Source organism: Phocoena sinus, chromosome 13, assembly GCF_008692025.1.
Source record: "Phocoena sinus isolate mPhoSin1 chromosome 13, mPhoSin1.pri, whole genome shotgun sequence".
Lineage (NCBI taxonomy): Eukaryota > Metazoa > Chordata > Mammalia > Artiodactyla > Phocoenidae > Phocoena > Phocoena sinus.
In genome coordinates this window covers 25,203,048-25,215,797 of record NC_045775.1, presented here as the reverse complement: position 1 = coordinate 25,215,797, position 12,750 = coordinate 25,203,048, and the positions used below count along the sequence as shown (strand labels likewise).

The 12,750-nt window shown below is 41.4% G+C and overlaps 1 protein-coding gene across 1 annotated transcript in view; it reads left to right on the top strand.

Moving 5' to 3' along the window:
* Positions 1-5,039, top strand: part of SRD5A2 (steroid 5 alpha-reductase 2) — a 64,035-nt gene extending 58,996 nt beyond the window's left edge. The window contains exons 4-5 of the mRNA XM_032653377.1: positions 2,067-2,217; positions 4,973-5,039. Coding sequence (XP_032509268.1) covers positions 2,067-2,217; positions 4,973-5,039 — 218 coding nt within the window. The remainder of the gene's footprint in view (positions 1-2,066; positions 2,218-4,972) is intronic.
* The last annotated feature ends 7,711 nt before the right edge of the window (positions 5,040-12,750 follow it).

Sequence of the window (12,750 nt, the reverse complement as noted above, 5' to 3'; positions counted from 1 at the left end):
ATGTGCTGTACTGGGGTTCTCCAGAGAAACAGAACCAATAGAATATAGATTTAGACATTGATAAATAAAGAGATTTGTTATGAGGAATTGGCTCACATGACTATGGAGGCTGAGAAATCCCATGATCTTCCATGTACAAGGTGGAGCCCACAGAGAGTAGGCAGTGTAATTTCCAGTCTGAGTCCCAAGGCCTGAGAACTGGGAGAGCTTCCGTGTAGTTTCAGTCCTAATGCAGGAGAAGACCAATGTCCCAGCTCAAAAATAGAGTGTGAATTCTCCCTTACCCTGTTTTTTGTTCTATTCAGGCCTCCAGTGGATTGGATGCCCATCAACCCTGGGGAGGACAATCTGCTTTACTCATTCTGTTGATTCAGATGTTAATCTTATCCAGAAACACCCTCACAGGCACACCCAGAAATAATGGTCAACCAAGTATCTGGGCACCCCATGGCCAGTCAACTTGACACAAAAAATTAACAATCATATGTACGGAGTGTCGATGCTTCCTAGGTTAGCAAATGAAGCCTAATCATGCATGACCAACAAATTGGTCCCCTTCAATAAGTCTCACTAGACTTACCTAGTGAGTAGTCAGGGGGTAGTATTTGTTTATTTCCTGCCACTTGTATGTTCTAAAAGGTGTAGGGAACCATATTTACTTAATCAAAAATTAGGATGGGAAGTTTAACAAGTACAAGTGCATTTTCAGAGATAAAGGTGCAGAATATTTGAAGTCCTAACTGTTCCCAAGTAACAAAGGTGTGAGGTTGACAAGTATAAGCAGGTGGGAGTGAATTCGTCCAAGTCATCCTTCAACATTTTTAGGTGGGTATTTGTGTAGGTCAATGGCTCTCACCCTTTTTGATGTAAATACAACTCTTTATTTACATTTAAAAATTACTGAATTACGACATGATGTTGGCACAGACTAATATCCACTGATTAAAAAAATAATGACAAAGCTACTTTGAATTAGGTAACACTTAAATGAATTTGAATGTTGCTAACATCCTTTCAGTACCTACATCAAACAAAAATAATACTGTAGGTTGAGACACACCATTTGCTATATTCACAGACTATTTATTGACCCTTTGCAGTAGGCCCGTGTTAACTCCTGGGGGGTTACAGGTCAGGAGCTGCTGATGCAATAGCATCCTTCAGGAAGATAGCTTTAAGGGGCTTTGATTTTTTAAGTCTTCATTCAGTAACTAGACAAATAGAGAAGAGCAGAGAAAGCTCTTAAAAGTGAAATTGCCAAGGTTAGTCTCCAACTGTTAAGTTAGATAATGACTTAAAAACAAAATATTCTTTGTATAAGTATGGAAAGAAAAAATTGTTTGGGGTGAAACTTTCCCAGTTTAGTGTAGGGCAGAAATATTGAGTGTAGATATATTTCCTAACATTATAAATGTGTTGATTTCTAGGTACAGTTTTGAGGTCAGAAATAGAGGTTGGATAGAAAAGGAGATCTTTAAAATCAATAGAAACAGACTTCACCAGCCTCCAGTAGGGCAAAACCCTTGCAGCTCCCACTCTGTACTTTAAACTCGAACGAGTGTACTGCTTTGCAGAAGTGGGAGGGCAAATGCCAAAGGAGAATCTGACTAATTCTCACATCAGTTCAGGTTGTTATTGTTTTCACGTGGTGTGTTCTTTTAACTTTTGTGCGGTGGACGTGCTGTGTGGGTGTCCAGGGAAGGAGTGAGAAGGTGAGTGGTAGCTGGAAATGTTGCTTAATAGAACGAAACCATCCCCAACCTCCTGTACCTCATCCTTGTCCTGTCCAGAGCCAGTAGCCCAGCAGTTGTTGGAGATTTAGATGGAGCCCATCCAGCAGTTGGGGCCACTCCTCACGATTCCAGGATGTTCTGAGGGCTACAGGATGCTGATGCTGTTTTCCCTTCTCCCCAAGAGGATTCCACCAAACTCCCATGACTCTGAAGGCAGTCTCCAGCCCCACATTCATCCTAGGTTCCCTTATGTATTTTGGAACAAAGCACAGGGGTTTTAATGCGGCACTGATCTAGGACTGATGATTGACTTGTTGATTCTTCTGCACACAGGTGGCTTGTTCACGTACGTTTCTGGAGCCAATTTCCTTGGCGAGATCATTGAATGGATCGGCTATGCCCTGGCCACTTGGTCCCTCCCAGCACTTGCATTTGCATTTTTCTCACTTTGTTTCCTTGGGCTGCGAGCTTTTCACCACCATAGGTAAACTTTTCAATCAAGGTGGCAGCATCCATGGAGCTTTCTTCTCCCAATAGGCTTTTATTAACACATGGAGTCAGATATAGACACGGAAGAGAATTTTTTTTTTTTTTTTTTACAAGGTAAGGTTGATACAATTATCCAGACGGATGAATTCTGACTTTTTGGATTTTCACTGAAGTTGAAATTTAGCTGGATGACAGTAACAGTAACATTTTTTTTTCTTCCTATGAGCAAAACCAAACCCAGGTAGACAGGAGCACCAAAGTGGCTTGGGAAGCCACACGCCCCCTTGTTGAAGAAGGCTTCCCAGAGAGAAGCACTCAGTGTCCACATGAGTTAGTTGACCCCAGCTCTGTGCCCTCCTATCAGGCTTATCTGGCAATGGCTGCTGTTTGGCAGCGGGCTACAGGTAAGAGGAGGTACAAGACGTAGATTCCATTTCCGTGCTTCAATTCACTTCCGCCACATCTCTCCAAGTGTGTTCCATAGGTGGGAGCCCAGGTTGCACTTTCCAAAGCTTCACAGGTAATTCTGAGGTACAGCCAGGATGGATAACCACTGGGGAAAAGTACTAGCCCTGTACCTAGTGTGCCTACTATTTTTAATTCTAGGTTTGGTGCTAACTGTTCAGGTAATCACAGAGCCCTGGAAACTCTAGGATTATTTTCTTGGAATCTGTGTAATACCAGGGCTTATTTTGGTACTCCTCCTTCCTCTACCTCCACCCTCCATAAATCATTACCAAGGTCATTGCTGGCTTCCTGGGAAGATAGGATCAACAATTATGTACTTGTGTGGTGCAGTTTCAGGACTGTGCCATCTGTTGGGGAATGCTGGGAATTGCAGGGGTTTAGACCCATTCCCCTGTAGGTCTAGCCTAAAGCTTTACTAACGCCTCCCTCCCTCCCAATCCCTGAGCCTGGGATGGGGTGGGGACAAAAGATTTAAGGAAAAGTATCACTGGAAGGGAAAGGGTTACATACTAAGTTGCTATCAGGCTGTAAAGGCAAATGTCAGATCCCTTCGCTGAAATGGGGCTGGAGGAAAGAGAAAGCCTGTGGTTACTGGTGACAGAGGGGATGGAAGCCCAAAGAGAGAATGGCCTTGGAACCAGGACCCTGAAGGAACCCTTTATACTCCTGCATAGGTGTTTTAGTCCCGCTAATGATTAATTTCAAAGTTTTGAAAGTTTAAATAAGAATGTGTTCTTTTCCTTGGAGTGGAATTTATGCAGAGACCTGCGAGAAATGAATGAAACAGCAACTCCTCATGATCTATTCTTACCCCCTCCTTTGCTTGGTGGGGAAGGGCGCCGGAGGGTCCCCAGCCTGGAAGGGGGTCAGTGTAATAGTTCTTCCCCATTCAGGTAGGCCTGTTGCCCACCAGAGTCAGAGGGGCGGGGGAGAGGACAGGGCATCAGCCAGCAGTTGGAGGGGCCCTGAGAAGGGTGGCCTGCGCTGGGCTTGGTCAGGGGAGGGATAGCAATCCCACCAGAGGGTTCTAGCTAGTACAACAGCAGAATCCAAACTGAGGCCCTGTCCTATTATGTCAGCCTTCCCATAATAGGGAAGGGCGGAGGGCATCTTTTCACAGGGCTTACTGGGGTTTGTGAGAGGCAGCTCAGCAGACCTCAAATCACAGCACGGAAAACCAGCCACCTCCTGTGTCATATTAATACTATTTGTCCCTCAGTTCAAGCTATGGTACTTGAACAGAGTGTATCATCTTAATTATAACTTGAGAGCTGCCAGCTTCAACTAGGTAAGAGAACAGCCTGGTCACTTAAAGGGAAAGCCTTTTTACAAGATGTATTAGTCTCCCTGGGCTGCCGAAACAGATGACCACAAACCGAGTGGCTTAAAGAACAGAAATTTATTCTCTCACAGTTCTGAAGGCAGAAGTCTGAAATCAAGGTGTGGGCAGGGCCACGCTCTCTCTGGAGGCTCGAGGGAAGACTCCTTCCTTGTCTTTTCCTAGCTTCTGGTAGTGGCCGGCAGTCTTTGGTGTTCATGGCTTATAGCGGCCTCACTCTAATCCCTGCCTCTGTCTTCACGTGGCCTTCTCCCGCGTGTGTGTCTCTTCTTCCCCTTCTCATGAGGACACCAGTCATACTGGATTAAGGGCCCACCCTGCTCCAGTATGACCTCATCTTAATAAATTATATTTGCAGTGAACCTATTTCCAAAATAAGGTCACATTCTCAGGAACTGGGGGTTAGAACTTCAGTATATATTTGGGGGGAACACAATTCAACCCATAATACAAGGTAACATTTTCTTGGCGTTTCCCAGGCCTCACGAAGGGATATTTTTCCTGGGAACATGACCAGTTCCCTAGGGTTAATGTTGCCTATGCTCTTTGGGGTCTCTGGTTCCCTGTATTTCTCAGTTGAATCCACTGAGTACTTCTTTCTGGCTATGATGTATTTTTTATTGGGTAAAATATACATAACATAAAATCTACCATTTTAACGATTTTAAGTGTATAATCCAGTGGCATCGGGTACACCCATCGTATCGTGCAGCCACCACTGCTGTCCTCTGGCTATTACTTTTTATTTCTCAACCTGAGAAGCTTCAACATCTACAAGAGATAGGATGCGGGAGGGAGGAAGAAGATAGATAGATGGCCATCTGGAAGAGTCAGACCCTGAACAACTGCAGGCTGGTTTGTAACAGGGATTCCAAACAGATCAAACCTCAGTCGTTGACCACTGCTTGGTTGTATTTATAATTATTCCTCTCTTGTCTTTTAGATTCTACCTCAAGATGTTTGAGGACTACCCCAAGTCTCGGAAAGCCCTCATTCCAGTCATCTTTTAAAGAAACCAAATAAAAAGGGAACAAAGCTCCCACAATCCTTTTGAAAACCATCAAGCTGCTGAACCTATAAGTTTTTTTGTTGGTTTTTTTTTGTGTTTTTTGTTTTTTTTTTTGCGGTACGCAGGCGTCTCACCGCTGTGGCCTCTCCGGTTGCGGAGCACAGGCTCCAGACGCGTGGGCTCAGCAGCCATGGCTCACGGGCCCAGCCGCTCCACGGCGTGTGGGATCCTCTCAGACCAGGGCACGAACCCGCGTCCCCTGCATCGGCAGGTGGACTCTCAACCACTGCACCACCAGGGAAGCCCTGAACCTATAACTTTTTAGTCTCATCGTGTATATGTAATAGGAGGCCTCTGGTGTTCTGGCAGCTGGCCTGAGGATTCTGCATGGGCCCCCTTAGTGTTTCCTCCCATCCTCCCTGTCCAGATCTCCTACTGAAGCTTCAACAAGGCCCTTGTTTTTACGTAAAGACATCTACTTAGCTATTCCTCCTAGAAAGTGCAAAGTTCCCTATGTATTTTTTTCTTTGAAAGACCCAAGTACAGGTGGCTTTATACCTGCTCTGTATCCGTGTAAGACAGCTCGGTAGTTGAGAAAGTTTTGAGTTGAGGGCAGTGCTTATAGAATTTATTAAAGGTGCACATTTGACACATACATATCCGCAGCGATTTAAATTCTGAAGCTGCACGGACCCAGAGCAATTTTTCTTCCAAATGAAAACCCACTCACGTGGGTTTTCCTTAGTTAACTGTGAAAAATGTGAAATGATTACGTAGACTTTTAATAGGGGAGCTCTGTCTTCCTATTGCTGAAAATGCAACAACGCATTGACCCCATTTCAAATTTGTGCATTGTCTTAGTGCCTCTGTCTTCCTGAAGAGTACACATTCCCTGTTAGAGATATTATAGGCTAATCCAGAAAACTGGTGTGGGCTTTATTGAAGGTCAGATTTTAATGACTACAGAGAAGAAGAGATGACTCTGGTTGACTACAAAGAGCAGAAAAGTGTTTTACAATAGACCGCAAATTCTTATATTCTTAGAAACTGGTGGGAATATCCAAATAATGAGTGTCAGATAAGGAATCGCCGAATAAGAGCACATGTTGTTTGCCTGGACAAGACATGTACAATGATGGTAAAGCATCTCAGAAGCACCCAACAACTCTTCCTTTCTGGAGTTTCTGCATCGCAGTCCTCAGGATCTGATCAAGAAGGCGTTCCCTAGGGGTGCCTTGAACATCAGTTCTCAAAAGTCCTGGGAGCAGAGGCTGAAAATTGCAACCGGAGGGACGCCTTTAGGCAGAAAACCTGCTTTGTTTGGCTCTGACAGTGTTTCTCACATAGTCTGGTTTTCTTTTCTTTTCTTTTTTTTGTGGTATGCGGGCCTCACTGTTGTGGCCTCTCCCGTTGCGGAGCACAGGCTCCGGACGCGCAGGCTCAGCGGCCATGGCTCACGGGCCCAGCCGCTCCGCGGCATGTGGGATCTTCCCGGACCGGGGCACGAACCCGTGTCCCCTGCATCAGCAGGCGGACTCTCAACCACTGCGCCACCAGGGAAGCCCCAGTCTGGTTTTCTTTTTTTGTTTACAAAATTTCCAAAATTTAAAAATTAGGAGGTTTCTGCATTCTCTAGTGTCCTTTAAAAAGTTGGAGGATCTGGACCCATGGAGCCAGCTAAGAGCTGGGACTGATCAGCTGGGAGACATCAGAATTTGCAACCTCGTGGAGGGGTCACCCTTGCATGGGTGCTGAGACTTTGGGCTCTTTAAGGAAGGGGCTGAACATTCATAATTAGAATGTATGATGATACTTGTCTATGTAGGTCTAGGTTTGTACTCAGCATTGGTAATATTTAGCAAACCCCTTTGAGAATGGGCACCAGTTTTATCATATGTAGTGCTAAGTGCAGAAATTCACTAGGATAAAACACACAGGACACTCAAAAGATCTGAAGATGATGTACATTACTGAAAAATATAAATTATAATCATATATATACATGTTTTGCTGTTTAAATGCCTCTCAAATCATGGATGTTAAGTAATTTTTTTGAATTAAAAGATCCTCAGACTCACGACGATTTTCATAAAGTGTTGAGCTGTGTTTGTTTCCCCTTTATTTTTTTTTTTCTCCAAGTGTTACTTCCTTTTTTTCTCTTCTCTCTTCATTTTGCCAACTTGAAATTCAGGGCTCTGAGCTGAAAATAAAAGAGAAATACGACTTATAGAGCTTGTCACACAGCTAAGAACTCCAAGCAGGTGCAATAAAGGCACAGGAGAATGTGCTAAGGCTGGATGCCCCTCCTCGTGTTCAGGCATACACGGGGGAGTGGGAGAAACACACTCAGTGAAATAAATCTTAAAGTGTAGCTTGGCCTCTGTGAAATAAGACTCCCTGTTCTCTCCGTGACATTGAAAAGTGCCTTTATTAAATCCTTTCTCTTATTACCATGTAAAACATCCAGGCCAGTCCTTGAAATGTAATGAGTGCTCAACAAATGGTAGCTACTATTTGCCCGGTGTGTGCAATCTCAGGACGAAACTGCTATTCAGCAATTGCATTTTTTTGCCACTAGAGGGTGCTGTCTAGAATTTTATTTAGGCCAACCCTGATTTACTTAGGAAACGCAAGTCTGGAAATTTAAGAAATTCTACTGTCATTTCAAGTTAACATGATCGTGGACCTCCTTAATTTAAAAATAGGGTGGAATAACTTTTATGTAATTTTAAATATTTTCTTGATAACTGAGGTATTCTCTGCTGTAGGGCTATTCAACTCGATTTCTCTGTTTAGGTCTAGAATATGTATGCAGAAGGAATACAATAAAGGTCTGGAGCCTTGCTCATCCCTAAACGTATTTCCCCTTTCTCCTAAAACTGGAGTGCAGCAAAAATTTGGTTAATTTAGGCTTCTGTGGACTGGTTTTTGAAATTAGGGGCTAAAATATGACAGTGGCTTTTCCTGGTGGGAATGTTTTCCTACTGGCCTGTAGGAGGTGCTGTAATGTTTTGTTTTCAGAATTAAAGAGCCAAAGCACATTTAAGACATCAGCTAAGATTGGGATTGACATATACACACTACTACATATAAAATAGATAACTAATAAGGACCTACTGAATAGCACAGGGAACTCTACTCAATACTCTGTAATGGCCTATATGGGAAAAGAATCTAAAAAAGAGTGGATATATGTACGTGTATAACTGACTCACTTTGCTGTAGGCCTGAAACTAACACAACATTGTAAATCAACTATACTCCAATAAAAATTTTTTAAAAATTAATAAAATTATAAAAAGTAAAATAAAAGACAAAAACAGGCAAAAAAAAAAAACAATCAAAACAAAATAGTTAAAAAATAAAGACATCAGCTAGGTCCACCCCTTTGTATCACAGATGCAGACACTAAGACCCAGTGTTAAATGCCTCCCAAGGTGTTGCATAGCTGGTCTTGTCCCTTTAAGGATCAGAAGTCTTTTTTTCTTTGTAAAGCACAGCAGACTTTTACAAGAGAGACCCAGCAGAGCCTACCCAGATAGGTGTGAATTTAAGGCCTGAACATAATCATGCACTCAGCAGTCATTTTTGAGTATTTATGATGTGAAAAATGGTAAGGGGTAGGAGGATATTGTTGAATTAGACATGATTCTTGCCATTTAGGGGCTGCCATTTGGATTTCTGAAGAACAACTGCAGGAGAAAAATAGCCAGAGCTTATGTGCTGTGTCACAATTCAGATACACACTGACTGTCCTGGGCATTGGGTGGAAACTGTTTTTTTCACTCTGTGGGGGAGGATCTGGCTGATGCCCTTATCTTGAACCTATTTGATAAAATGAAGGTGTAGTAGAGATGACATTTGTGTTCAGCATGGAAAAGATGTTAAGTCACAACTTCCCCTCATCCCAAACACGTATCTTCATACAGAGCAGCATTGGTTCTGTCGTGTTCAGAAGGAGAAAAGACTGCTAATGAGAAATTTGCAATTAAATAGTGACTTAGGTGGTTTAAACTCTTTCAAAAGCCAATAAATCTATGATTTTACTGTCCTGTAGTTTTGCAATATCCATCTTTTTTTAAAAACATCTTTATTGGAGTATAATTGCTTTACAATGGTGTGTTAGTTTCTGCTTTACAACAAAATGAATCAGTTATATGTATACATATGTTCCCATATCTCTTCCCTCTTGCGTCTCCCTCCCTCCCACCCTCCCTACCCCACCCCTCCAGGCGATCACAAAGCACCGAGCTGATCTCCCTGTGCTATGCGGCTGCTTCCCACTATCTATTTTAGGTTTGGTAGTGTATATATGTCCATGCCTCTCTCTCGCTTTGTCACAGCTTACCCTTCCCCCTCCCCATTTCCTCAAGTGCATTCTCTAGTAGGTCTGTGTCTTTATTCCTGTCTTACCCCTAGGTTCTTCATGACATTTTTTCCCTTAAATTCCATATATATCTGTTAGCATACGGTATTTGTCTTTCTCTTTCTGAATTACTTCACTCTGTATGACAGACTCTAGGTCTATCCACCTCATTACAAATAGCTCAATTTTGTTTCTCTTTATGGCTGAGTAATATTCCATTGTATATATGTGCCACATCTTCTTTATCCATTCATCCAATGTTGGACACTTAGGTTGTTTCCATCTCTGGGCTAGTGTAAATAGAGCTGCAATGAACATTTTGGTACATGACTCTTTTTGAATGATGGTTTTCTCAGGGTATATGCTCAGTAGTGGGATTGCTGGGTCATATGGTAGTTCTATTTGTAGTTTTTTAAGGAACCTCCATACTGTTCTCCACAGTAGCTGTATCAATTTACATTCCCACCAACAGTGCAAGAGGGTTCCCTTTTCTCCACACCTGCTCCAGCATTTGTTGTTTATAGATTTTCTGATGATGCCCATTCTAACTGGTGTGAGGTGATACCTCATTGTAGTTTTGATTTGCATTTCTCTCATGATTAGTGATGTTGAGCATCCTTTCATGTGTTTGTTGGCAATTGGTATATCTTCTTTGGAGAAATGTCTGTTTAGGTCTTCTGCCCTTTTATGGATTGGGTTGTGTTTTTGATATTGAGCTGCTTGTAAATATTGGAGATTAATCCTTTGTCAGTTGCTTCATTTGCAAATATTTTCTCCCATTCTGAGGGCTGTCTTTTGGTCTTGTTTATGGTTTCCTTTGCTGTGCAAAAGCTTTGAAGTTTCATTAGGTCCCATTTGTTTATTTTTGTTTTTATTTCCATTTCTCTAGGAGGTGGGTCAAAAAGGATCTTGCTGTGATTTATGTCATAGAGTGTTCTGCCTACGTTTCCCTCTAAGAGTTTGATAATTTCTGGCCTTACATTTAGGTCTTTAATCCATTTTGAGCTTATTTTTGTGTATGGTGTTAGGGAGTGATCTAATTTCATACTTTTACATGTACCTGTCCAGTTTTCCCAGCACCACTTATTGAAGAGGCTGTCCTTTCTCCACTGTACATTCCTGCCTCCTTTATCAAAGATAAGGTGTCCATATGTGCGTGGGTTTATCTCTGGGCTTTCTATCCTGTTCCATTGATCTATATTTCTGTTTTTGTGCCAGTACCATACTGTCTTGATTACCGTAGCTTTGTAGTATAGTCTGAAGTCCGGGAGCCTGATTCCTCCAGCTCCGTTTTTCGTTCTCAAGATTGCTTTGGCTATTCAGGGTCTTTTGTGTTTCCATACAAATTGTGAAATTTTTTGTTCTAGTTCTGTGAAAAATGCCAGTGGTAGTTTGATAGGGATTGCATTGAATCTGTAGATTGCTTTGGGTAGTAGAGTCATTTTCACAATGTTGATTCTTCCAATCCAAGAACATGGTATATCTCTCCATCTATTTGTATCATCTTTAATTTCTTTCATCAGGGTCTTATAATTTTCTGCATACAGGTCTTTTGTCTCCTTAGGTAGCTTTATTCCTAGATATTTTATTCTTTTTGTTGCAGTGGTAAATGGGAGTGTTTTCTTGATTTCACGTTCAGATTTTTCATCATTAGTGTATAGGAATGCAAGAGATTTCTGTGCATTAATGTTGTATCCTGGTACTTTACCAACTTCATTGATTAGGTCTAGTAGATTTCTGGTAGCATCTTTAGGATTCTCTATGTATAGTATCATGTCATCTGCAAACAGTGACAGCTTTACTTCTTCTTTTCCGATTTGGATTCCTTTTATTTCCTTTTCTGCTCTGATTGCTGTGGCTACGACTTCCAAAACTATGTTGAATAAGAGTGGTGAGAGTGGGCAACCTTGTCTTGTTCCTGATCTTAGTGGAAATGCTTTCAGTTTTTCACCATTGAGGACGATGTCGGCTGTGGGTTTGTCCTATATGGCCTTTATTATGTTGAGGAAAGTTCCCTCTATGCCTACTTTCTGCAGGGTTTTTATCATAAATGGGTGTTGAATTTGGTCAAAAGCTTTCTCTGCATCTATTGAGATGATTATATGGTTTTTCTCCTTCAATTTGTTAATATGGTGTATCACGTTGATTGATTTGCGTATATTGAAGAATCCTTGCATTCCTGGAATAAATCCCACTTGATCATGGTGTATGATCCGTTTAATGTGCTGTTGGATTCTGTTTGCTAGTATTTTGTTGAGGATTTTTGCATCTATGTTCATCAGTGATATTGGCCTGTAGTTTTCTTTCTTTGTGACATCCTTGTCTGGTTTTGGTATCAAGGTGATGGTGGCCTCGTAGAAGGAATTTGGGAGTGTTCCTCCCTCTGCTATATTTTGGAAGAGTTTGAGAAGGGTAGGTGTTAGCTCTTCTCTAAATGTTTGATAGAATTGTCCTGTGAAGCCATCTGATCCTGGGCTTTTCTTTGTTGGAAGGTTTTTAATCACAGTTTCAATTTCAGTGCTTGTGATTGGTCTGTTCATATTTTCTATTCCTGATTCAGTCTTGGCAGTTGTGCATTTCTAAGAATTTTTCCATTTCTTCCAGGTTGTCCATTCTATTGTCATAGAGTTGCTTGTAGTAATCTCTCATGATCTTTCGTAGGTCTGCGGTGTCAGTTGTTACTTTTCCTTTTTCATTACTAATTCTATTGAATTGAGTCTTCTCCCTTTTTTTCTTGATGAGTCTGGCTAATGGTTTATCAACTTTATCTTCTCAAAGAACCAGCTTTTAGTTTTATTGATCTTTGCTATTGTTTCCTTCATTTCTTTTTCATTTATTTCTGATCTGATTATTATGATTTCTTTCCTTCTGCTAACTTTGGGGTTTTTTTGTTCTTCTTTCTCTAATTGCTTTAGGTGCAAGGTTAGGTTTTTATTCGAGATGTTTCCTGTTTCTTAAGGTAGGATTGTATTGCTATAAACTTCCCTCTTAGAACTGCTTTTGCTTCATCTCATAGATTTTGGGTCGTCGTGTCTCCATTGCCATTTGTTTCTAGGTATTTTTTAATTTCCTCTTTGATTTCTTCAGTGATCACTTCATTATTAAGTAGTGTATTATTTAGCCTCCATGTGTTTGTATTTTTTCCAGATCTTTTCCTGTAATTGATATATAGTCTCATAGCGTTGTGGTCGGAAAAGATACTTGATACAATTTCAATTTTCTTAAATTTACCAAGGCTTGATTTGTGACCCAAGATATGATCTATCCTGGAGGATGTTCCATGAGCACTTGAGAAAAATGTGTATTCTGTTGTTTTTGGATGAGATGTCCTATAAATATCAATTAA